At 36.0% G+C, this 27597-nt stretch overlaps 2 protein-coding genes across 7 annotated transcripts; one reads left to right on the top strand and one right to left on the bottom strand.

The window, feature by feature from the left end:
* Positions 1-1141: 1141 nt before the first annotated feature.
* Positions 1142-12888, bottom strand: LOC123314969 (ATP-dependent helicase brm). 3 transcript variants are annotated; one of them, XM_044900461.1, is made up of 20 exons: positions 12729-12888; positions 11104-11628; positions 10751-10977; positions 10439-10595; positions 8089-8223; positions 6852-7045; positions 5975-6442; positions 5741-5915; positions 5452-5677; positions 5251-5365; positions 4955-5194; positions 4687-4864; positions 3597-3839; positions 3180-3535; positions 2793-3123; positions 2484-2714; positions 2138-2427; positions 1794-2009; positions 1611-1737; positions 1142-1559 (listed from the first exon to the last, which is right to left on the bottom strand). In XM_044900461.1, the coding sequence occupies exons 2-20, from the start codon at positions 11623-11625 to the stop codon at positions 1248-1250; spliced, it is 4743 nt and encodes a 1580-aa protein (XP_044756396.1). In that variant the 5' UTR covers positions 11626-11628; positions 12729-12888; the 3' UTR covers positions 1142-1247. The 3 variants fall into 3 exon arrangements, with proteins under 3 accessions (XP_044756396.1, XP_044756397.1, XP_044756399.1); XM_044900462.1 differs by having other exon boundaries at positions 11104-11639; positions 12729-12877; XM_044900464.1 differs by lacking the exon at positions 8089-8223.
* Positions 12889-13647: 759 nt separating this feature from the next.
* LOC123316084 (putative uncharacterized protein DDB_G0282133) lies at positions 13648-25950 on the top strand. 4 transcript variants are annotated; one of them, XM_044902053.1, is made up of 10 exons: positions 13648-13811; positions 15288-15428; positions 15628-15886; positions 16146-16552; positions 18194-21325; positions 21982-22374; positions 23527-23589; positions 23652-23858; positions 24157-24604; positions 24693-25950. In XM_044902053.1, exons 2-10 carry the CDS (start codon positions 15342-15344, stop codon positions 24914-24916), a joined length of 5220 nt encoding a protein of 1739 aa, XP_044757988.1. In that variant the 5' UTR covers positions 13648-13811; positions 15288-15341; the 3' UTR covers positions 24917-25950. The 4 variants fall into 4 exon arrangements, with proteins under 4 accessions (XP_044757988.1, XP_044757985.1, XP_044757986.1 ...); XM_044902050.1 differs by having other exon boundaries at positions 21748-22374; XM_044902051.1 differs by having other exon boundaries at positions 13649-13811; positions 21748-22374; positions 24169-24604.
* The last annotated feature ends 1647 nt before the right edge of the window (positions 25951-27597 follow it).

Below are 27597 nucleotides of genomic sequence, written 5' to 3'. Positions count from 1 at the left end.
ATGTATGCAAAAGCTAAAGTCGTTGAACTCCATGTGTCACTTCGATTTATTTACTATTTCGATGGGGCTACCGGATTTCAACAAAAGGTCCTGTGCTTCATTTAGTCCACTCTGTTGTCTGAGGTTTAATAGTATAGTTATAATCGGCATCTTTGTTTGAGTCATGCGATACAGCTCCGATGCCTCAAACAGCGAAACCAGTCTACCAGGACTACTTTCCTTCTATGTCGGCAAGCAAAGACAACCCATCCCTGGGTAGTCTGTGTCTTCCGATTGTTTTGATTATCTTTCATAGCCTTATCGGCGTTAAACTCGCAGTTCGCAGTATTTATTAATATACCAAAAATATTCTCCGTTTCTCGATGTGAACAAACAACTGAATACTTACCCTAATTACAAAAATTGACACCAGGTGTCCTACAAAAAGGAATCTACTTTTTTGAAGGTCTTTTGAAATGAAATGTCGTGTTTTTCAAAAAGGATGAGCCCAAATTACCTTTTATACAGTGACAGTAGCGTACCCACAATAAAAAAAAACTGAATTAACTCCAAAACCGTTTTTTTTGTTTCCACCAAAATTAATGGGCCTCTTAGCATCATCGATCCTCATAATTTTGCTCAATAGCTTCAAAATTACGACCTTTAGCGTGTTAACAATGATTTTTCACACAAATTCTATTTTTTTTAATGGGGTTTGGAATTTATACCCCCCGAGATAGATTTTGTAATCATTTTCGTTCGAAAGGGGCGCATAACTGACGCCTATATACATGGTGTTCCATCTTATCAAAATTACGTTTTTCATAGACTGTTGTAAAGAGGCTTCCAAGACCTTTCAAATGAAGGATCACTCAAACCCTCTTCCCTATTCAATTTTGAGGGGTTGAAGCGCCTCTTTTTAGCCTTCAAGCCTCAAATATACGTCAAAAGAAATCCCCAAAAAAAAATCATTCGATGTGTTTCAGGAAATTTTTCCAATCACCATGGGTTAAGAAATGTACAGGGTGGCTCGTCCAAGATGGAACACCCTGTATGTATATAACTTCACAGGAGCTGGCGCTTATTTACAAGAATAACTTCTGTTAAACATGAATTTTATACAGTTTTGAAGGTAGAAGAAGAGTCTACTAAAGAAAATCAGTTTCTCAACGAACTGAATTTTATTTCTGATTATTCAATCATATACACAAATACTTTCTAAGATAATCTTAATAATGTAAATCTAAGTAATTATTTAAATAATATATTCAATCATCGTCTTCATCATCGTCATCTGATATATATTTTCTTGTATTCTTCTTTTTCCTTCCTGGCTGCTTTTTCTCTTTTTTAATTTTTAGTTTCATTTTCACAGTTGATTCATTGTCGGATTTAGTGCTGCTTTCCTTATCATCATCGTTATCTGATTCTGCATCAGTCTCGAGTCTCTGCTTGGCATTTGTAAATACCGATTGCAAGACTATACTATCTTCATGAATCAACGATGCCTCCTCGTTATATATTTGTGCATTTTGACAAAGGAGCATAAAATCTCTTTCTAAATCTGCCATGTCAGAATACTGAAAATATTGAATTAAATAATGTATTTTTTTTATATGCAATTATTTTACCTTTCCGTCCTCTATACGATTCAGTATTTTATTGATATCCAATGGTTTCTTAATAACTTCGTAATAATCAGGATAATCCTTCTTTGGTGGCAATTTCATGAATGGTTCACTGAGCAGTCTCCCATCGCTGAAATGGTTTTACATTGAGATACTTGGAAAAAAAAAAAACAAATATAATATTACCTGTCTGTGTATTTAGTGACAATACTCATGAGCTTTTTCATCTGCTTTTTCAATTTCATATCTGTAGCAGACAATTTACTACGTTTTTTCGAACTTGTTCCAATTTCTACATCAGAATCATCTTTCTTCTTTCTTTTCCTTCCTCTCTTTTTCTTAGCTTTTTCTTCCTCCTCTTCTTCATCATCATAATCACCACCTTCATCGATGGCCTTCAACCTTTGAAAATAATTAAATTTTTGAATAATCTGATCTAGATACAGCAAGTTTTATAAACATTTTTTTGCCAATCAGTTTGACAGTGACACAAACGAAACATTAATATATAGGCCCACATGCTTCCTTACCACTCTTTCTCAGTCAAGCTATCAGTGTAATCAACTTCTTTCCTTTGCCTACTACCTCTTCCCAGGAGGCTCTCAGCATCCTCATAATTCCAAGGATCGACTTCATCCTCTTCCTTCACCAACCAATCCGGAAGCTCATTAACTTCCAACAGTCGAGGTTTACGGTTGGATCCTAGTTTTGCCTCCTCTCTTCTTCTTTCCAGATCCATTTTTTGGAATAGTTCGAATTCAGTTTCCGTCCTGGCAACCATTTGATTCACGGCTTCATCATCCGGAACTTCATTTTCTTCCTGAAAGCAATATTGCAATAATGAACATGTTTTCATATTAATATAGTTTTTCTTACTTCTTCATCATCGCCATCCTGATGTAAAATGCTCTGCAGAAATTGTTGCCGCTCCGAACCTGTTGATTTTTGATCGAACATACCAGCTTGAATAACTTTTTCATCCATATTCAATTTATATCTAGCAGCTGCCAATATTCTCTCTTCTACAGAATTGACTGTCATCAACCTCAAAACTCTAACCTCATTCTGTTGTCCTATACGATGGGCACGATCTTGTGCTTGCAAATCCTACGAAAATCCTCAATGTAAGAAGTTATAACAAGTGATTTTATTCAAATTTTCTCAAATTACAAAAAGGAAACAAACCTGATGAGGATTCCAATCGGAGTCGAAGATAATGACCGTATCTGCACTCTGTAAATTCAATCCCAAACCTCCAGCTCTTGTTGATAACAAAAAGAGAAAGTAGTCGCTGTTTTTGGCATTGAACTTCTTCAAAAGATCCCCTCTGTCCTCAGCCTTTGTTGTACCATCTAATCGTAAATACCCAAAACCCCTCCAATTCAGATAGTCCTCCATTATACTCATTAATTGAGTCATCTGACAAAAAAGTAATACTCTATGTCCGGTTGCTTTCAATTTCGGCAATATACGATCGAGTAATTCGAATTTTCCAGAAGAACGGTAAATGTCAGGACTGAAACAGATAAAATTTAAAAAAATACTCTGGATGTTTGAAGAATATCATCTTACCCTGAAATCATGCCACCCGCTATTCCAACATGGTCACAATATTTCTCTTCAATATGAGGGAACATGAATGGGTGATTACAAAGTTTCCTCAATTGGACAATGGTATTCATTAGGGCCTTCGCCCCTCCTCTACCCTTATTTCCCCTTTCTGAACCGTCAGTCAAGAGTACACCCTTGCTCTGCATATGCTGATAGAGAACCTTCTGCAATCCAGACATATCACATTTGATGATATATTCAACTTTATCTGGTAACTGCGATTCGACTTCTTTTTTCAATCTTCTCAGTAAAAATGGCCGTAGAACTTTGTGTAAACGTCGAATAATCAAAATAGTTTCTTCTTCATTCAACTCAACCTGGAAAAAACTCATGGTTCAACGAACTATTCAAATTTTGGTTTTCCATCATAAATATTACCTTTTCTCCGGTAGTTGCAAAGGGAGCATTGAACCATTGTTCAAATGTTGAACAGCTTTTGAATATCGATGGTAATAAGAAATTTAGTAGAGCCCATAATTCTGGTAATTTGTTTTGGAGTGGTGTACCTGTGAGAAGTAGCCGATGTGGAGCTAAATAGTGGGTGTTCAAAACTTGTGTTAATTTACAATGATGATTCTTCATTCTGTGTCCCTCATCAATAATCATATATTTCCAAGGTAGCTAGAATAGAAAACAACTGTGTAAAGAAACAAGATAAAAGTACATGTACCTTCAAAATGGATCAGATCGGTAGTTTAATACACTGGCGCCGATCCATTCTGACCAATATCTCTAGGCTTTGTCGCGCTTCAGATGAGTGCAAAATTGCACATTGATAAATTCAACTGTAGTGTTCCTACTTTTTTTTTTAATTTGAATAACTCAAAAACCGTTTTCCCGATTTCTGCCAGAACCAATAGGCTCCTTAACCTCCTGTATCCACATAATCTTGCCGAAATTTAGCTCGAGAGCTTTCAAATCGCGTGTAGCAGACATTTTTCGAAGTGTAAGTGGGGTGAGATAGTTCAAAATTAAAATTGTTTCTGGAAAAAGAAGTATGTTCAGAAAATATATGTTAGGAAAAGTGAAGTGCTAGGCCCTCATTCTGTAAATAAATAAAATGACGAAATTCAGGAAAAAGTTACTGAATTTAAAATAATATTGTTGTAAAAACAATTATTTCAATTCACAACATATATTGAAGTTTTTTATCAATATATACTTATTTGGTAAGTACCGAGTGGGAGGAGATGAGCAGATTCAGAGGGTTCAGAAAATCTTCTATATATCCAAGCGGTCGAATAATCGGTCCTGGACACCTAAAGGAAACGACCAAAAAAAGCTATACTTATTCATAACCTGTACTAATACTGAACCGACTAATAGAGCAGAGTAGTGTTTTTGGCCAATATTTATTAAATTCTACCAAAAAAAGGGATCTCCTGGCTTGCTAATTTAGTATATTGATATGAATATTATCGATTCAAGTAAAAACTTTGTAATAAAAAAAAAGATGAAAAAAACTTACTTTTGCTAAAACTCCCTTATCTTTGATGACATACTCATAAGTTGTCAGTAGAACATTGAACTTTGTTGAGCGCATTTGGCTCTGAATTGTCCTCCTACCAGCAGGAGATCCTTTATAGGAAACCACAACTACTGAAGGGGCCCATTTTTCAAACTCCAAAACCCAATTAGAAAGTGTTCTGAAATAAAGAATTTCAATTAGCATAAAGTACAAATTCCCAAGAAATACATACAATTATGACTAGAATTTTCAATCGAGTAATACTTACGATAATGGAACTATGGTGAGGAAAGGACCATTAACCTTTTTCTTCTCCATCAAATATGTTATGAGTGCAATGGTTTGAATTGTTTTACCGAGACCCATCTCATCGGCTAAAATTCCATTGAGGTTGTTGTTATACAAAGAAACAAGCCATTCCAGACCCTTTATTTGATACTCCTTAAGTTTTCCGTTAACCAATATAGAAGCTTGTTCAGTAACTATTTCATGAACAGTATGCGCAATACTGAAAATTATTATTGATGTCATAGTGAATATTACTTAAAACAAAAACAAAGTTACCTGTAGTATGTTTGTTCTTCGTTGGCATTCTTATGATATTCATCATCCTCAACCTTAGCTTTTTTAATAACTTCTTTTGCTTTTTCTTCGTCTGGTGCATCCTCATCCTTTTTACCTACAATAAAAATCAATGATTTCAATAAAGTTACTATCCCCATAAAATACAATCGAAATGAATGTTTAATTTTTTTTAATACTGACCCTTTCCATCCCTATCATCATCATCGTCAGAATCGTCATCAGATTCAACAACTTCCCAGCCTGGATGTTGCTGAAGCCACTCATTCAACTGACCCAGGGTAGGTGCATCTTCTCCCACTAGCCTCTTTCCTGTGTTTGTTTCAACCACAGTTATTGGCTTCTGAGAATCTTGAGATCCGTCATCATCCATATCCAAACCTTCCTTTCTCATAGTTTTCTTCTTTTTCTGCAATGTATTAATAATGTAGAAATTTGACTATCAAAATCTGGAGGAGATGTGTGTTCTCACCTTCTTTCTCTTTTCTTCCTCTTGTTGTTTCCTTTTCTGTTCTAATTTATGTTGTTTCACCATCTCAGTCAAATTGCTGATATACTCGTCTGTTTGTGATAGTAAAAATGCCAAACGTTTATCTTTTTTCTGATCAATAAGCTTTCTATAACCTTCCTCATCCTCTGCCATAAGTCTGTGTAAATATTGTTGTTTAGTTGATCAATAATATAATATTATTCACGGTTAACTCACCTTCTCATACGTTCTTTCTCAATACGCTCCTGTTCTTTCTTTTGTTCCCTTTCAGCATTTGCATGGTAATTCATGACTGCTTTGTTCAATCTAGTCAATTTAGCTTGATTATTTCTGTGGAATTCCTTGAAATCTTTACCATGCTGCAATACAGACGTGAGGAACTCCTGGTGTTTTTGTCTACGCTTACGTTCAGCTTCCAATTTCTGTTGTTTCTCCAATTTTTCAGTGGCCCTAGCCTCACGTAATCCCTGACGTTTGGTACGTTTGTAAGCTTTAACGTTGACCGCCGTCTCTAGGGTAGTGTCTCGTCGAGTGCATGCGATGATTTCGGTTCTTAGCTGACGTTGGAAATTTAGACATCGCAAAGCGCGTAGTTCGATTTGAGCCTGAACCCTCAATTCTTCAGACATGTTGGTAGGAAGATTGCTAAGTTGCTCAATGCGTGCGGCGATTCTTGCGGCCACTCTGAATAAAAAACACAGAATTGGCACTCTAATGTTGAGAGAGGTGTCGCGCAGTTGCAGTTCATTAATTTGAACTCAGCCGTAGCTTATCATTACATAGAAAACAGTTAATTCATTGGTTCCGCAGGAGAAAAATATTCCAGGGTAGGAATAAATATACAGGATGTTTTCGATTTTTTTTTTTAGCGAAAGGCACTCATGGTCAAAATGAAGTATTTAAAAAAAAATATTTCGTGCTATATAATTATCATCTAAAACTTTTTGTTCTCAATTAATTCTTGCTCAATAAAAACTTCTTGTCAGTTCTAGATTTCAGCAGGTGCATTGAATTCCTCGAGTTAAACATAAGTACCGAAAACATTTTCAGATGATGATAATTATTTTTGTTCAACTGTATAAGGTGACTTTACCTATTTTCCCGTTCTTGAAGAATGATGAGCGGATCTAATCCTGCTGGTTTAGGAATTGAAGTAATGCGGTTCTGCTTAGCGGGTAGCTGTTGGTGGGGAGGTTGAGCAGGCATATTGGGACGCATACCTTGAGGATGAGGCGCTTGCTGACCTGGGACATTGCCTGGCTGCGGAGGTTTCCCTGATAGACTGGGCTGGAAAGATGAAGAAAAAAATAGTGCCTCGATACTTTTGATCCGAATTTCCTTAGCATTCAAACAAACTCGAAAAATATTGTTCTCTATTATACTTCTCCAGTAATGTATAAAAATATAATATACGTTATCAAATTCATAACAATACATTATGAGTGAATAATTAAGAATATATTCGAATAACCACCACCAGAATTTAGAGTCAATCAATATAAAAATAAACTTCCACTACTTTTTCATTTCATTATTTCATATTCAATCCTATAAACGAATAGTTACTTACACAACCGAATGTGTGACATATTCCCTAGATATGCCACAACGCCACTAATTACTAATGTATGAAGATCTCTTTATCAAACTAAAATAAATGACTAGCCAGATAATAGGGACACATTATGCATGAAATATTGATATACAGGGTGTTTCACTCAGTAGTATCTGGATGAATCGCCGGAAAATATTCAACTAAAATTATACTAATATGTTGAGCCATAATTAGTTTTTTTAAATGGGGTCAAACCTTGAGGTTTGTGTGTGGGGAAGTTCAAACAACCCAAAAATGTAATAAAATATAGGATGTCCTGTTTGAAATGACAAATATTTGCTCAACTCAACTTTTCTAGTTGAATAGATCTCGGTCATTCATTATGATCCCCTGATTTTCAAAAAAAAATTGCGATACTTTTAGTATCGCCCTGTATGTTTTACAAAGACCAAAACATATCTGGGATAAGTTATTTTGGCTCGGCATTTTTTCCATATAATGAAAAATTTTGCATTACTCTTGGAAGTGGTCAGTTACAAAATCACTACAAGAATAAAATACAAAAAATTCTACCAAGCATGAATGGGGGGGGCTTTTAAGTGCACTCTTAAACATGCAACATTTTCTAGAACCCTAAAAAATAGTGCTAGGGTTTCCTGAAGATTGTTTCTCCAATAACTAAATCCAGAATCCATGTGCAAGAATGGGGTAGTTTCGACCGTGGATAATGCAAAAAGCCGAAATACTGTGCGCATGCATGCAGCAAACGCTTTACCTGAGCTGTAACCGGTCCTGGGGGACCTTGAGGACCCGGAGATGGATTTGACTGGTTTCCCATTGATGTTGGAGGTCGATTTATTGGTGGAGGACCCCCAGATTCTGGGGTATCATTTGTTTCAGGTTGTCCGGCCTAAAATTGTTGCAAGTGGGAAAATTGAGGTCTCCAAGCATTAACTCAAAAAACTACCAAAATAATATCTTTTCAAATAATTGAATACAGGGTAATTCTTTCTTAACCTCACCTAAAATTATACGGAGATCTACAGAATATATTTTCACGAAATTTATTTTCAGTGTGTTATCCAGGATGACGAGAAAATATAAAATATTGTCAGTCCGTTTACACTGGAAGTAGCTATAAACTCCGTTATTTTCTCAATTGGCATGTTCAATAAATCATCACAGTTTTGGATTCCGCATCGAATTTTGATGTGATTTCATTCATGACCTAAATGATATTCTGAAACTTTTCAGAAATAGTAGTTCAACGAATATTTCCCCTTTGGGATTATCACAAAGATGATCACTCCCTGTAATCTTGGTGAATTAGTATTTATATGAGTATTTACACAAAAATGCCGATTTTTGATTCGCGTTTTAATCAAGAACTTCCTTATTTCAAATGGGAATCCATATTTCTCTAGCAGACTATCATTGCTAGAGTAACGCATTCAGTTATTATTTATCTTATTATGAATATCAGCCAGCAATGCACATCTACGAAATTTAATTTGATTGAGTTCCTTTTGTCTGATTGATTATTAAAATTTCGACAAGATGTCTAAATTCACCTTAATTTCATCTATAGAGTGTGTAATCGAGTTGTCGATAGAACAATTAGACGATCTAACGCCCTTAGATTACAATATTTGAGAAATGATGAAAATATGGTATATGCAACAGATAAAAAGAGCTGCGAACAATGGGTCAGAATTGCATTTAAGTTAGCTTTAAAAACCTCTCGATACATTTATTCACTAATTAAAACACCTTTGCAGATCTTTTCCTCTCGATGAGAAAGGGAGCAAGAATCATTTCTGATCAACACCATTGAAATAATTTTTGATGCAAATGCAAGAAGTGTCATTCTGTGAAGATTAAACCAAAGAGATATTGAATTATTTACTGAAAAATATTAGAACCATGTTTTGGTGAAAAAAAATATGTGTTCCCATTTGAAATAAGAAGTTCGATAATGTGATATTTTATTGGGAATTCAATTTGAAAAAATAAAGTTGATAACTAATTCCAGTATAACTGGATGTGACAAAAAATCGAAAACATTTTAGATTTTCTCATTCTCCCAAATAAAATGAATTTCATGAAAATATTTTTTGTAGTTCTCTGTATAATATTGTGTGAGGTTGGGAAAGAACGACATTGTAAATCAAGGACTCCTTTAAAATATGCCTTTACTTATTCAAGGATAATTTTGCAAAATAAATGAATGTTTTTTCCATAGGTGTTAAGTAGAAGATAAATTTGACAATTGCGTAAGTAAAAAAATCCGCTATCCAGAGTCAGCAAAAATAGTTATCATGAATATTAATTTCTAATAAAAACAGCAGAGGAGGAACATACAACACATTGAAGTTTTTATCATTCATCAAAGCTCACAAATAATAGCAGCGCATAGAGATTCTCTCAAATCCGATAATTACTTTTGACAACTAGTCCATTCACTTTTATGAAAGCAGTCGGCTGGACATAGAATATTTTTCATGATTTTTTGTAACTAGAACGCAGAAGGTCTTCATTCAAAGTATAATATCAAAGAGAAGAGGAGCATTGTTCAGTGCCGAACAATTGGAGTGGAAAAGATTCAAGTAAAAGAACGATAGGAGTATAAAAAGACGACGAAGTGTGTTTTTCTAATATAGTATTTGACGGAGCTAGTTTCTTTGATCTGGAGCTTTTTTCTCTTCACCCAATTGGCCCATTAGATATATCTGTGATCTAAATTGGATCACTTCAATCTAGAAAGCAACGAAATAATTTTGGAGGTCACCACATCATTTACACAGACTTGGGAACTGAATTGACCAAGTGAAATCTCCTTCATTCCTTTTGATAATATATATGAATATTAATCTTTTAGCTTATAGGTCATAACTGAGCAAGAAATCAATAAAAACTGGTTGGAAAAATAATTCATGAATCAATTAATTGAATGAAATATACTGTAGGGCAGTTTCATATTAGTATATTATTCTTGATCCAGCGTTAATCTGTAATAAGCACTTCAATATGAAAATAAAATAAATACATGGGGTACATAAATTTATTATGCCCATCTTGAACTATAATTTTTTTTAGGGATTTTAAAAAGGTTAAAATATACTTACATTAGGAGGTTGACCAGGACCAGGGGGTTGAAAAGGACTTGAAGGTGGCGTGGGACATTGTGGTGTTCCATCTGACCTTTTACCTTGTACAGCTAAAGCCATTTGCGGACTGATAGATTGATTTCTTGCAAACAAACGATAAGCCATAATTTGAGCCCTGCAATGAAATCATCACCCTGTAATACCACTGGCCGCAAAAGAATGATTTCAAATAGAACAAAAGTACACCATGAGTACGACTAGATAACTTCAGTAAATTAGTCTTTCATCCTGAACTAAATGCAAGACTAACAACACTTCGCAATTACATACCTCAACTGTGTCATCTGTAACTGGGTAAAAATGGAGCTACTTCCATTGCTACGAGCTCGAATAGCTAAGAGTTGAGAATATCTGGGATCTTCTTGCAAGCCTTTTTCCTCCATTGAATCGATAGCTCGTTGGAGTGCATTGAGATTCTCTTGGCCTTGAGGTGGAGGACCGCCATGGTTACTGGATACAGAAGAGTTTGGCTGGACATTTGGGGAAGGTGGCATACCCTTAAAATTTGAACAAAATTTCAGTCAGACATACTGAAGAGCAACAACTAATCATCCAATCAAGCAATTGATCGACAAAATCGAATCAAACCCTTTTTTTGTTAAATAACTGGTTTATATAGATACCTGTGACGGCTGTGGATGAGAAGCATGGGGGTGTCCAGGATAGGGTTGACCAGACATCCCTTGAGAATGCATTGGAGGATTCTGTGGCCCTCCTGGATGTCCACCTAATGGAGCTTGAGAAGTACCATGAATTGGGTGTGGCCCCATTGCATGACTCGGGTTCACATTTGGTGGCATCGGTCCCTGCATATGATGGCCGTGTGGTCCTTGAGCCTGATGATTATGTGGGGGATGACTTTGAGGGATATGGGGCTGTTGACCGGGATTCTGCGGTGGATGACCTGGCATAGATTGACCCGGGTTGTTATGACCGGGATGGGATGTATGTGGTTGAGACATATGATTCGATGTAGGATTGGGGGCAGAATGTGGTGGTCCATTAATGTGACCACCCATGGGGGATGGGCTCTGAAAAGGGCTATGTGGCGAATGGGGTGGGGCTGGACTTTGTGTGGGCGGACCCATTGGACTGGGTGCTTGGGGAGGCGCCATCGGGCTGCTTTGCGGTGACGGACTCGCCATTTTCTGCAATTAAACTATAATAAAATATATTAAATCGAGAGATGTTCACAAATGTATGGGGCCTTTGTAATTGAAATAAAAATAAGAGCAACTGAAATAATTTATTGGTTTTATAGGACTTGCCGTATCGTACTTTAATCTTTATAATAAATGTTTTGCATTGTAATGGCATCACATAAAAATGGATGAATCGATTTTGTTCATTTTTTAATCTTGCCTCATACTTCGTGGAAGGTTTCTTTCTAAAGAAAAATTCCGCTGGAAATATCAAGGAAACTAAATATCGTGCTGAAGTGTATGTTGGGTGGTCCACGTACGTACTCAATCAATTTTTGCGATAAAAAGTTTGAAATACAATTTTCACTTTTTATACTACATATATTAATTTTATAGTTTCTCTCTTTTACTTAGAATTACTAAATATTTCCTCACTCTGGAGGGACAACATCTGCCAGGTCAACTAGTAAATGAATAATGGGATAGGAAAAAACGAGGCTTAGATAAAAACTTGAAAAGATCTGTCCGAATATCTGCACAGTATGTTTGAAAGCTGGTAAATAAACTTGAACTCGTTTTCAGAAAGACTAGAACTGGATTTGACAATTTGGGTGCAATCCCGGGGGCACTCAAATGATATGGAATTAGCATAACATATAGAGGATAAAGGAGATCCTTATATAAATTTTGCTCTTGAATCTTACATCATACATAACTATACTCTAGAAATTTTTGTTATATTCAACCCAATTCGAGATGATGAAACTGCTCTAAGATTGTCCATCTATTATTGGGCACACATCGCATTTTTACCCCCAACTTTCAAATATAATTTGGTATAATTTATTGTTCAAAGTTAATGGTTCAATGACAAAAAATATCTACAGTAGAATCTATTGATCCTTTCACTATTTATGAGTGTTGTTCGATGTATTTTGTTCCAACAAATAAAGGAGGTGGTGTTTATTTTTTCAAATATACATGATTCTCTGTATCTCTGTTGAATATTAACATAATCGAATAGCGGCTTGTAGTCAGTAGTCATATCAAATTGGGATAGGCCATCTTGGGAACGTCATTTTCCATCAAATAATACGTGTACTCACATCTATATACAGTAAATATTAAAGTAACCCTCTGACTATTATAATCCTATGCCATTTCACACAATTTCTAGAGATGGTTCGAAAAATTCCATCATTAACTTCCTAGCACAGCTCACTTCACAACTCCAGAACGACGTAAACACTGGCCATAGAATACATGAAAAAAAGAAACAGAGGACAAACAGTGATCTTTATCAACATTTTTCTTTACAGAATTCTATACAACTATGCGCAGCAGTAAAGTTTTCTGCGAACAGATTTTTGGAATGTGGTCTTGGGTAGGTGTAACAAGATCAAAGTTTGAGTGACATCAAAGAAAAACATGCCCCTCTTTCTTCATTGTAACAAGAAAAATAATAATTACTATCGATATATGAAACAATACAGTGACTCTAATAACAATTTCATTCAGCGCCTCCTAGTTGTTAACTTCTAAGCAACAGTGCCACGTCGATACTCACGTTGAAGAAGGCTTGCTTGAAAAAATATACGGCTGTTTTGTGGATTCTATGCATTATTTTATTTATTGTAGTAGATTCAAATTTCGTTCATTGAGCGTTGTTTTAAATTCAACGGGATCATTATATCATTTCGAAATGAATCTCATAATTCTTTTCATAAATATTATAGGCGATATATTTTCTTATCAACCAGTGCATATTTATATTCAAATTGTTGCTCATTAGGTCATTAGGAGAAGAAAGAAAACGTCTTATTCAGGGAAAACTCATCTTTTTGTCTTGAAATATCTAAATCAAGCATTTTTTGTACTGCTACAGTGACACCTATCCCCCATTTCATGAGTTATACCGCACTGTAATTATGAAGTAACCGCCTGGGAGACAGCAACAGGAAAAACATGGTCCTTAGTTCAGTACATGAGTGAAAGATAGCACGACAATGCAGTGACGTCATTTCATTGATTTGTGAACAGCATCTGCAGTCGGCAAACGCCATTTTGACTTGTGTTACTACTTTTATGTATGGTGGTTAATTAGGCTATAGTCTGTGGTGTCTATTATTGAATCGAGAAGTTCGTCTTATTTGATATTATTGATAACTTTCCCATTCGAACGAACCAAGGTAAGCTCTCGTTTAGTAAAGAATTTGATATTTCCAACTGTCGAGGCTTGAGCTCGACGTAGTCCCATTTCCAGCATTTTACTGTTATGTCGCGGTCAATTATGTCCTGTGATCTATTTATTCTCTTCGTATCCATAACTGCCAATTCCTTTTCGTTTTTTGAGAAATAATATTTTTCTTTACTCGAACATACCTTTCTCTTTATTTTCATCTAGGTATATCTTTTGTTTGGGCCATCATTGCTTGGATTGTAACTTGTGAGAACAGAATTTCAATTTGAAATAGCCCTTTCGTTGACATTTCTTTATTATTATTGCATGTTTTTGATTGCATTCAAATGGCATTAGTGCCAAAAATTGCCATAATAAATTTTTTTCACTTAACAGCTGACGTTTGTAGCCTACTTTTGACACAAGCTTTGGTCCTCATAATCAATGCTAAAAAATTAGGTCCTTATATTCACTCAAATGTTAATTAATAATTTTTTTTGCTGCTTTTTACTAAACATTAATAAATTTTTGTCAACTTTGATACTTGATGAAAATTTACAATTCCTATTTGTTTAACTGTAAATATTAAAAAAGTACACTTCTTATGGCTCAACATGAGTTGAATTTTTCATAATTGAGTTTTCCAGTGTCCTAATATACATTATTACTTTGCTGATGAGTAGTAAAATATCGAATTGTCAGATTTCAAGTGGTTTTCGACCGAAAAAGATGCTTGTATCGCCTTTTTCAACAACGGTTATGTTTTCTCCCAGGCTGAAACAGTGAAAGCCTATAGGATAAAAAGCAACTGCAAGTTTCCTCTTGTTGCCTAGTTTGTCTATGTTCACTATGTTGTCACTCAACCTACAAAATCTGCTAATTTTTTCAATACAGTGATCCCCTCTCATTTATTCTATGCACTGTTGTTTTTTGTGCCTGCATAGGTATAAATAACATCGAACATATACATTTGAAGAATTTTTTATGGATCTTCCGAGCCATTCGGATTTTATTGCCATTTTAATCAGCCAAATTAATTTACAATTTTAACAGCATGCCACTTCCCATTTCATTTTCCTCAGTAAAAGTGGTCTCCATACATACAAAGTGTGGAAAATATAGTAAAGAAGTTGACCAGACAGATTTGCTACCTAACTCTTCTTCTACTATGTTGTAAGGAAATATGGTTACCAACTCTTTACTTGGATTTATTGAATATTTAGTCTTTGGTTAAGTGAAAAATTGTTTTCGAAACAAATTTTCTAAACAGAATTCTCATTATTGCACTCAGCATATCGATTTCTAGTGTGATTCTTGCTTTTTCTCGTTTCTAGCTTTGAAGATTCCTAGGAAAAATATTAATAGTGGTGCTTATACTCAATAGCCCAAAATTATAGTTGCAAGCCTGTTAGATACTATCTTGTGTGCATTCAGTACCCCCCTGAGATTGTTCTTTTTATGAGTTTTTATGTATTTTTTTTTTCAGGGATAAGGTTCGTTCACTGGGTTCTGAAATTATAAATGTGTGTGATTAGACAGTATGTCTACATTTTCCAGTATAGGATCCAAAGGGGGAAAGCCGAAGTTTCAATCTTTGGATATAAATAGAATCTACAAAAGTAGCAGAGTAAGATTTTTTTATAGAGAAATTTAATTTGTTTTTCAAAATTTGAAAGGTGTTTTTTATAATGTGTTCAATTCAAATAGCAAGTGAGATTTATTTTTGCTAGATAGATTAGTTTTACTTGGAGGTTTTTCTACTTGTATTTCACTGTAGATTGCAAAAACCACTGAAAAAGACTATATTTTGGTATACTTTTTTCCAGGGCGAAAGTTCAGAAAAAACCCAACAAAAAAGCACTATACAATACAAACATGGAATGCAAATATTGGGAAAAGTTCCAAACGCCCGTAGGCCTCCTGCAAATTTACCCTCTTTGAAATCTGAACATAGTGGAAGTGAAGCAGCAGTACCATTAGTACCACCAGGAGGACCAGGATGGGGAAAGCAAGATACCAATTCATTGTCCAACGGATTACCAACTCCCAAACAGGATCAGAATCCAGCTCCAACTCTACATCAAAGTGAGTCTTCATGGGTTGTTAAAAAACCTCCATTGATGATGAAATTATCCTCATGAACTAAAGATCTGTCCATTTCTGGCACAAAGGGTTCGAAGGGTGCATGAAAAACTCTTTAATTGTGAATGAAAAGTTGTGTTATTAAAAAAAATTGACCTGTTCAAGCATTTTCTATGAAATTGTGAATATCAAGGATACAACATGGATAATGGAGATGATTTTTATTTTGTTATTCGAATAACTTCAGTCCATCATATTTCAGGTGCCCAATCCTCCCAACCTGCCCCCTTGAAACAGGAAGTCCCACATGTACCAAGTGCACCAATAGACAAATCATGGAGTTCAGTAATGAGCAGAGGAGATACACATTCTCATCATCCTCCTCCTTATCAAGGCCCACAATTTCAGCACGATTTTCCAAGCCTCTCGGCCACGGAAGGAGGGCAGGGCAGAGGTACAGGAACAGAACCCCCTTATTCTACAGGTTTGAGCTTACGACCACAAACGGAAGGTTCCTGGATAGGAGGTGGATCTGGTCCAGGAGGAGAGGGAAAACCAACCTCGGGTCACCTGGGTTCTCCACCACAGCTATCGGCCCAGGCAGGCCTCTTACAGCAACAGCAGCAGCAGACTCTACCGCCTCAGTATAGAGGAGTTATGCCCTCTTTTGTAAGTGTTTTTTATTTCTCATATCGCCTAGCATTTTGCAAAATTTACGTCGAAAATGATTTGTCCTCAACCATTGAATAAACTGATCATAATCTATCTGTTTCCTCCTCTCCTACATGGAGACACCCATGCTAACAAACACAGAAAACTTAACTTGTGTGGTGAGTGAACATCATTAGCTTGAAAAACAGCTATCATAATACTGTTTTTCAAGCAGTGTCCCCATAGGGCATTTCTAACCAGCCGACTTTGACAGGAGTGTTGAGGGGCACACAAGTGTTCGTTACGTTCATGCTATTGAGATTTGGAGAGGTTTTTTTAGATCTTTATGAATTTTCTGAGAAAGTGTTGTACACCGAATATTATTTATCCCTCATTGGTAATCTGAAAGTGTAGTATGATCATAGACATAGAGACATGGACTGAGCAATGGCAGCATGAAATTGGCTTTTTTATAGTAAGAGATGAATGATCGTCGGGTATTTACCTGTCTCTTTCTTGTTCACATAGAGGTGAGTGTGTATCAATCAAAATTCTAGAAAAAGACAACTGCATTCCCGATGTTCAGTTTCTCTCTGTCACTTTTTTTGACCGTATTTCATGCATAGATAGAAAAGGAAGGCACAGTCCATGTCTATATGTCCATGAGTATGATAGAAAACTGACAATATTAACGCGTACAGTTTAAAGTTTTGTGATCATTAACGTCATAAAAGGATTGTTTACCCCTCAAGTTACGTCAGTTTGACAAAATTGAGGTTAGCACTTATCACAGACTAGGGCGGATAGTAATGATTTGACTCATAGAATGAAGAATAGTGTTTTTGTTCTTGGTATTCATAAAATTCATTTCATTTTTCAAATTAGTTATGGGGAATTCTCCTCAATTTGGGTTTTCACAGCATATGCAAGTTTAAACTAAATAATTATGAATTTCATCCATGAATTTTTCAAATGCACCGCGGAAACTATTCAAAATCATTCTTCAAATATGAGGTTTCGAAATTTCAATCGCTTCGTTTCTAGTTCACGATTTGGCAACAGCGCCTACTAGAAAATAAAAAGAACAATGGCTTGTTTATAAAATAACAGCTATTTGTAGCCATCATAAGGCGCGGTTACTGAAGAGCCTCAAGAGCAACCGGCCATAAAAATCCCATAAAATTTTACGACCTTCCTCTTTCGTCGCAGACTTCATAGACAAGCATCTTTGTCTATCTCATCAAGATAGTGTATTTGTTGTTCTTTATTATCAACACATATTTCAGTTGATGTTGCCAACTTGTGCAATAGAAACGAAACGCTTTAAATTTTAAATACATACTCATTTTTATTTTTCATTTTCAAGTACTTCAAATAATTTTTTCGAGAAACGGTTAAAATGGTTATTTCAAAATGTGACGTTTCAAAGATATTTCATAAAAAATACATCATTTTCGGTCAGAAGGAGTATTCCCTATTGACAGTTTTTTCTTCAGGTTCACTCAGCCCAGCATAATATCCTATTATTTTTTTCATTGAAAAACCAAGCTGTAATTGTTCCTGTTTTCAAGAAAATTCAAATGATTCGACTTTATACCATTTTTCTTGTATTTTCTACACTTTTACCCCCAATTGTGAATTTTCAATTTGTTCTTGCAGATGTACAAAAACAATCCCCCTTCTGCCAATGCTCCCCCTAGCCTAACGGCCAATAATGTTATTGCCTCCTCCCATGATAATAATGGACGGCAAGACAAAATCAACAAAAAGAGTTTTGATGAGGTGGTTCCACCCTCTATAATTAAAGAGGAAGAACTCCACAGGATGGATGAAATTGAAAGAGACATGGGTTGGGCTTATTCAGATGATATTGACTATAACAAGAAACTCAATTTCAGCGATGATGAAATCTTGACGGACAAAAGCTCCAGGCCGAAACAGACAGATATTAAACACCATGAAAAACTTCCGGAAGTTGCGAAAAAAGAAACGAATGACGCTTGGCAAACATCCAATAAGGGACATTCATCTGAAGAAGAGGAAATAAAACTGAAGAGATCTCAACACTTTAAAGAAGTGGAACTCGCCGTTCAAAGAGCCAAACAGAGGAAGAAGGAGGAGGAGAAACGTTTCAACGAGGCCACCAAACAGGGCGCTCAACAGAAATTGAAAGAGCTGGAAGAGAAGATAAGCAAACGCGATCGTGATGGTGAAGAGGGCGTTGGAACTATTAATCCATCTATTGTGCCTCCAAAACCAATTGCCCCCACGGAAATTCCCCTGCCAGATTTCCAGAGAGAAAAGGATCCACCTCATCATAAGGAAAAGGAAGAACGTCATAAAATACCGGCCGAAAACCACGAGGAAAAAATTGAGAAGCCCAGTAATACTTTCAAACATTTGACAGAAATTGAAGGAAAAACTTTCAAGAGGAATTCGAAGAATCCGGAGAGAGAATCGAGAGAGCAGGGAGCGCCAACATTCTCGAGGCAGTTCCAGAGCGATCTTCCTCCCCGTTTTAAGCGACAACATCATCAACAGAATAACCCACCTCAGTATAATGAACACTATGAAAATAGATCCCCAGTATCGCCAAACTACCCTAAGAGCAATATGTCTAGGAAACCTCTCATTGGTCCATCAGAAACTGAACCAAGAAAACGCAATATCGATGAACCTACCCCAATTTCCCAGACTCCACAAGAACCTATACATAAATCAGAATCTCCTGCTAATATCGACACTCATGACTTGGAAGTTTCCAAACATAAAAAAGAAACAAGAATCCAAGAAGAGAAATATGATAAAGCTGAACCTGATATTAAGGACTATGAAAGAAGAGACTATGGTCAGGCCAGAAACAGAAGTGAAGCTGCTCCTTCGGATATTAAACCAAAACTCAACAAGAATCAGGACAACCTTTATGACAGATTTCAAAGATTGGACTCTCAAGACGCGAAGATATCGAGGGACAAGTATACTTCTGATGATAATCGTGAATACAGTTCGTGGTCAGAGTCGAGATTCGATATCTCGTTTGAAGAGAAACGAAGGGAAGTTCATAGGGAGGATCGTAGGCAGGTTCCAGGTCCCATAACAAGGGATAGAATAGAAGCAGACGATTTCAATGAAAGCCGCAATTTGACAGCTTTAAAACGTGGTCAAATACCTGAGAAAAAACCCAACGGCGTTAAGAATAAAGAAGAAAGAATGGATTCTTTGGATGGTAAAAAAAGTGACCCCCATGAATCTAAAACATGTACCGACCAATCAGATAAATCCAAGAATGTTGGTAAAAAAGACGATAAAGACGTCAAATCGGTCGATAATAAGAAAAACATTAAGAACGATGATTATCGAGATGATAAGAGGAATTCGAGTAGAAGCAAAGCCTATCCATCGAATAAAGTTTGGAATAACGAGTATCATCACAGATCTACTGGGGAGCGAGGTAATTGGCCAAAAAGAAGCAACTCCAGTAACAAAAACTCGAGGTCAAATGTTGGTCACAAAATGGAATCCTTCAGCAATATTGCGACCGATTCTGAAGGTTCATCTGAAGACCACCATTCGAAAGATGATCATTCTCATAAAAATGTCAAGTCTGACAAAATCAACAAAAATCATCCAAAAGAAGAGAAAAGAAATACGAAGTCTGATAGAGACAGACAGAGTGACAAAATGCAAGATATAAAGAGAGATAATTATGTTCCGAGAGGGGAACCTAGCAGACTTGGAAGAGGGGGTGGAAATTTCCGTGGCAGAGTAGGGCTAAGCAAGAGGATAGATGGATATGGTCCACCACCCTCCAAAAGTCCTTTCACGCATCATGACGATAAGAAACCAAACGAAAATGATGATAATCAACAACCTAACACCAATGCTGCCGAAAATGATAAGGATTCACAAGTTGAGGTCAAAGAAGACAATAATGTGTTCTCAGAGAACAAAACAACAGATGATAAAGACAAAAGTAAAGTTCTCAATAATAAAACTGCAATTGGTTCGAAACCTAATAACTCAAATGCAAATTCGTCTGTTCAAAGAAAACCAAATCAGCAATCTCGTTCAATCAATGAGAAGAAACATTTTGTTAAAAATGAAACTTCTATTACAACACAAAACAAGCAAAGCAAACCTGAAGATTCTAATATGTTGTGTAGTGCTATTGCTGATATCTCCTTGAAAAATAAAGACGATCTTGGTGGTGACGTCGAGGAAGAAGGCCTCCCTCATGGTGACTCTGACGGTTTTCAAGAGGTCAAGAGCAAAAAAACCGTGAAGGAACGTCCAAGAACAGAGGAAAAACTGAACCCTCCTTATCCTGGCAAAAATTTGCGTTCGGATAACAAAGAAAGGGAAAAAAATAAAAAGCAACCCATACCACAACAAATTCAACAGCCTACTCATAACATACCGCCTTTAATGGCGGTAACAGTGAATCCTCCACACGTTTTACCACAAACGAATAAAAACCAGTTCGATCGTCAGAGTCGACAAAACAAGATACCCCCAAGATTTGTCAAACTACGAGAAAGTAATAGACTGCAGAAGATGCAACAACAGCATGGCATGGCTGATATGAATGAAATTAAAAATCGTAACATGTTCGGTCCGAAAATGTCAAATCCCCAAGCCAATAATCCAGTGGTTCCGATATCAAATGCTTGGGATAAACCCTTGGGGACCCAGTTGAGGCCAATGGAGCCTGAGAATCTCTTGGCCACCGCTATTGATGGTGGAAATAACATTGAACACGGCCCTGCTCAAGGAAATCCTGATGTTGATAAGGTGAGTTTTATTATTTAGTCAAAACGGTTCAGCAAAATGAAATTATATAAAAAGAAATCTGTTTTTCAGTTTTAAACTAAAGGGATTATTTAGGAAGAGTTTTCAAATTCCATAGAGACTTTCATTTGATATATTCTTTGTAGTCCATTATACAGGGTAGTTCAAGTAACGAAGCCAATTAGCTGTTTCAAGTGAAAGCTACTGAAATGGAATGTGAAAATTGAGAATCCTTTATAAGTCCTCAGAATCTATCCTTCTAAACTAAAGTCTTGTATCAAGATTTACGATGGTGTAATTTTTCTCTGTGGCATAAAGTTTTCAAATTTTTCTGACTTCATTTAATATTAATTAGAAATAAATGGGAGAGTTTTTTTTAATTCTTGTTTTTTGCTCTTGACCTAATGAATATTCATTTCTTTTAGAAAATCAACAAATCAAATTTATCAGAAACGGTCATTCTTGACGGAGCGACACCTCCAGTGAATACGATTATTTTCGAAAATACCAATTTCAAATCAATGCCAACTAACAGAAATGTTCGTAATGATAAATTGCGCAAGGAGGATGGTTCCCTTGAAAATCCATCAATGACAAATTTCAATAAACGCATGAACGATTTGTTGAGTAAGAATGAGAAACAGTCTGATTCCATCCAGCTCCAACTTCCGTTCAAAGAAGATAGTGGTGATATGAAACTGGACTTTTTCGATTCTGCACTTTCGTTACCTGACGAAAAGGCGTTGAAGAATCCGTGTCTTCCTAGACCAATGCATTCAATGACCACTGGGGGTAATGATATTTCAACTGCTGATGCCCTAAATTATAAAATTCAGTCTGTTAAGAAAGTTTGGGAAACGCCCTCTGAGCATGGCGTGCCACAGGAGGATGCCAACCCCAATTTCTCTACGTCATTTGTTCCCGATACAAATACATTAGATTCCAATTCCTACGTTAAAGGAAATGATAATGTCGAGGATAATCATGAACAGCATGGCTACAGTCCCGCAGCTAATCAACAAACGAGTAACAATACCACAAATGTGTGTAAGGTATGTGAAATTATTTATGTGTTTTCGAATCAATTCATGGTGTCCCAAAAATTAATAATAAAAATAAATACGTATTCAGGCCATTTCCTATCATATTTCACATTATTCACTGATTTACTGAGTTGAGTTGTTAGATTGCCAAGTTTTTTTATTTGTTATTTATTTCTGACCCCGAATCAGCAACAGTGCTGTTAATGTAGCCTCAAAACTTACAAAAAAAAAGTTTGAAAGTCAATATTTCTATTGGGTAAATCGTTTTGGGTAGTATATTCAAGAACACAAAATCCTACCATCCTTTACCAGGATGCTAGCAAAGCAATGATGGTGTGCAAAAGACTGACTTGTAAGTTCTGGGGATGTAACCCAGAAATACTTTGATGGATGTACTTCATGGTTGTGATACTAATAATCACTTATGGGCAAATAGTCTGGCATGCCAATGCAAGTATGAGGAAAACATTTTAAAGAATTCAAAATATATCCAGTGTTTGCGTAACTGGAGCTATAAAAACGCGCCCAACTAGGGTACTAGAGATCATTGCAGATCATCACACACCTCTTCATCTTGTGATATTTTAGCCCATGAGGCATTACTGAGAACATCCAGGGAAGTTACAGGTAGTGAGAGAATTAGGAATCAGAAAGCCTGAGTCTCTCTATGACCAAGTGACTAGATGATGAAGAAATCCAGCATCAAGAAAACATTCACTATGATGCTGAGTGGAAGAAAAATTCGGAAAGGGAACTCACTCCCAAATCACTTGAAGAAATACCATTAAATGGTATACAGATGGTTCTAAAACCAGCACAATGACTGGTGCAGGAGTATTTTGGGAACAGTCACCAAATGCTCACTGTCGCTATTAGCAGTCGAAGATGGTTGGAAATTAACAGAGAGAGAAACTATCAGAAATGTGACATAGCAATACATTCTGACAGTCAGGCTGCAATGAAAGCATTGTGTTCTACACAATATCTTGGTAACTCTACCTTCACATAAAAGTTTTTTTAAATGACTAACTAAAGAGATACTTACAGTGTTCTGTCACAATTTTTTACCCATTTGCATATGAAAAGTTTCAGATAATGCCAAATGGCGTAAACTGATTTAAGGGAGTAGGTTTCTTATTTTGTTGTATTTTTTTTTCCTAGGTGGAAATGTCCAGAAGGCCAGAACATTTTTTTTCGTTTGCCGGGAATGAACGCGTTTATGGGGTACATAATATTTTTATTTAGAATTACGTTCTGAATTTATTTTTGAAACATTGTTATTTCAGGTCAAACCCACCCAACAAGTATCCGGAGCAGCAAACCAGGCGGTTTCTGGTGCGAATGCTGCACATCCCGCTCATTCTGGTATCATGGGTCCAGGTTTGATGGGAAATCCATTATCACCTCCGCCAATTCAACCAGTTATTGGCGCTGGCGTCGGAATCGGGCAGCCACCTCAACAGTTTCCTACTAATCAACATATGGGCTATCAGGTAACTTGATAACTGGATATTCATCATTTAAAGAATAAATAAATTAAAATATATTTTTCAATTTCCTTTATTCTCAACAGAAGTCTTCATATATTCTTAATAGTACACTGCTTGTCAGAAATATATTCTCTCAATTTGTATTTTACCTGACATTATTTGAAAGAGTACAAAATTTCACAAAAATCCAAAATTCTTAAAATTTCGAAAATCTCATCAGCCTCTACAAAGCATTGTAATTTTCCATCGAACTGTAATGTGTTGAATATTTCAATTATCCAAAAAATTCTCTCTGATTTAGAAAAATTTTCAGACAAGTATCGGAAGTAGAAGTCAGTATGGAATGTCAGCAATTCCATCTCCACCGTCTGTTTTGCCTTACACAGCTCCTCCTCTACAAGCGCAAACAGCCAACCTTTATGGACCCTTCCAAATTGATCAAACAGGAGTTCTTGGGGGGCAGGGAAGATCCCAATTCTCTCAATATCCTAATCATTATGGCTTAGGACAGGCAGCTTCTAGCCCATATACGGCACAATCTATGTTCCTTCAAACCCCTCAGGCACATCCACCTCCGGCTGCCCAAGGTCCCGAGATTTATCAGAACTTGAACAGTTACAGATTATCGAATGCTGCTTTTGGTCAAAATCAGCAGCTGAATAATCCAACAACTGTTTTAATTTCTTCTACTTCTAATTCCTTGATGTCAGCAACTGTCAAGCCGTCTACACAACAGATTAGTGCAATTGGTGAGTAGAATGGGATAAAAATGTGGAATTTTCTATTATGTGATATTACTCCAGTTATCTGAATAATTGTCATTTTGATGTATTTCAGGAACCAAATCAGGCGGCGTGGGTCAAGCTTATCAACAACAGTCTCAACAGGGTCAGCAAATGTATATGTTTGATCCTAATCTTCAAGCTAACTACCTTCAAGGACTACAAAGACCAACTGGTCCAGTTCAAAATAATGTTGTTCCAACAATTCAGCCTTCTTCTTCTTACTATTCAGGATCCACTCCTGCTGCCAAGCCTTTCAACTGTTCTTGGGGATACTAATATAAAGTTACGAATTTTTGGAAAAGATGAATTTACAAAATATTTGATGATGAAAGAAATCCTCAAAAATTCGGTGTTGTGTCCAGATTGTTGTCTTCAGATTAGCTTTTGTTGTTACACATTGTCACCAAGAATTAGAAACAAGTTTAATTGGTGATGAATAATTGGATAAAGTATTTATTAATCTATGCCTAGATGTATGAACAATGAACTAAATGTCGAGATTTCATTTTAATAGTTTTTTTCAATTGAATGAGTATTCAACAACCATGTCCTAAAATGATGTAGATTCTTAATGACTTAAATTTTTACTTTTCAGGGTATAATTAAGAATATATTCCTGAAAGTATGTCAAAAAGGATTTTAAATATATAAAAAACTGTCTATGTCGATTCATTGAATAGGTTTTCTGTGATAAAAATAAGTTGAAAAATTCAGTCACCACCACTTTGTACATGACTCCTCCGAAAAATCTTTTATTTGAAATGTTGAAATGATCAGAGAAAATTCTTAGTTTCATTAGTCCAACAATTCGGAATAAATCAATTAAGATCCATATGGAGTTTTTTTTATTATGCAATTGTTATTTGATGATTTGTTGATTTCGTGCCAACTTGAAAAAAGTGAAATTTAAAATTCTTGTTGAACAAAGAGTTTTAGAAAGATTAAAAACATGATATATTGGAATTTGTTGGTGTGTTTGAAATAGTGATATATCTTGTACAGCATTAGATTTTACTTTCTTCTGTGGACTGACCTCAACTTGTCTTATCAAATGTTTAAGCTCTATAATTTGTAAAATTTGTATGTGACAGTATTGATAAAGGTATTTTATCTACTTCAGTTGATTACGATAGGTTGAAAGTTTTTTTATGGCGCACAAATAAGAATAGAATACAAGTTGTAGCTTTTACAAAAGTAATCTGTATATGAATGTATGTACTCTGAATTGATTAAACTATCCCCTTACATGTATTATCAGAATCTCCTAAGGAGTTTTCCATTTTGCTAATAAAAATGGTTTTTAAAAGATATATGCGATTGAGTAACTGCTTAGAAAAATAAGCACATGCAGGGTATCTATTCTTCTGAAGAATTAGTTCCTCACACAGCAAGCAATTGAATTGATAATGAACAGCAGGTTGACAAATTCTCGAATCCACAATTTAGTTGAATTTGGCAAGTAAGTTAATTCGCCTAGTTGGTTAATCCGTGTAATAAGTAGATAATCCTTATAGGTAGATCGCCCCAACAGGTAGATTTGATAAATAGATTAACAAAGTAAGAGCGAAACAAATATGCATAGATTTTTGCCCTGCCGATCAAAATGTCATTTTTTGAGACGCCCTCTATCGGAGACCACAGGTTGTCTCTGCCCTCTATCAATCTTTGGGATATTTTTTCTAGTGTTTTGGATGCGACTTCGCCGTCCGAACATGAAAAACTACTGCCCCTCCGAATCCGTCCTCCCGTTTGAATGATATGAATTTTTGAAAATGCTCCCCTAAGTTTGAGATACCAAAAAAAATTCTTGCGAATCATCTGTAAGTTGAGAAAACGTAAAAACCTCGAAAAAAAAATTTCCCATAGCAAATTTTGAAATTTTTTTAAGGGGTTTGCCACCCTTCAAAGAGTTCGGCCTAGTAAAGTTGTGCAAAAAATCATAGGAGTCATTTCTCGATGCTACACCTACCCAATCGAAAGTACAGTCGGAAAGCCAACAAAACTGTGGGTGAGGGGGTGACATTTTGAGGTTCCGATATTTTTAAACTATTTTTTCGATTTTTTAAGAATTTTTGGAAATTTTATTTCATCTATATTGTGACACACTGTGATATTTTTTTCCTTTTTTCGATTTTCGCCGCAAATTTCGCGTCGCTATTTAGCTTTATCCGTCGAATCGGAGAGATATAAGATTTTCGTATTTAGGGAGATACATACCTCAAAAATTTTGGGGAGGAATTCCTAGACTTGAAAGTCTTGAAAATATAAAAAAAAACCATTCTTGACTTCTTCACCTAGACAGGTTTGGATTTTTTGGGGTGGGGGGCGGTGAAATTGGACAAAATTTTATTAATATTTCAAAGACTTAAACTTTTTGAAGTTTTGACCTCGGCAGAAGTGTCCCCAGGGAAGACCCTGGCGATAAGAATCTGTGTGCATTTCCGATCTCCCCTCCCCGACGAGTGGGGGTAAGGCAGTATCGAAAAAAAAAATGGAAATTTCTTCACCAAACTGAAAAACCAATACCCGCGGGCTCTTTCCAAGGCCGAGAAATCGCACGGCCCCCTTTACAAAAGGGGAACAAGAGGGCGGACCCCCTCATTAAAGTTTCTCGGTCTTGAGGAGCCTATATTGATTTTGGTGGAAATCAGAAAGGTGATTTTTATGTTATTCTTATTTTTGGGAGAATTGTTATGGACACGCTACATTTCGCAATTTTAAACCTATCATTTTCTCTAGCTGTTTTCAAGTTCTTTGAAGTGTACTAGAATTTGAATCGGCTAAAGATACAGTGACTCTAGTAATAAGTCAGTGGCGACAATTGAAAATTTTGAAATAACATGGCGACTTAGATGCACAGATTACTATGGTCTAATAATCACGTCACGAGACAAAATCCGCCATTAAATTGCTAAAACGGAACTAACTATGGAGTAAGGAGATACCTCCTTGCATTG

Source organism: Coccinella septempunctata, chromosome 6, assembly GCF_907165205.1.
Source record: "Coccinella septempunctata chromosome 6, icCocSept1.1, whole genome shotgun sequence".
Taxonomy (NCBI): Eukaryota; Metazoa; Arthropoda; class Insecta; order Coleoptera; family Coccinellidae; genus Coccinella; species Coccinella septempunctata.
The sequence above is the reverse complement of the archived record's forward strand: the minus strand, read 5'-3'. Positions and strand labels throughout refer to the sequence as shown.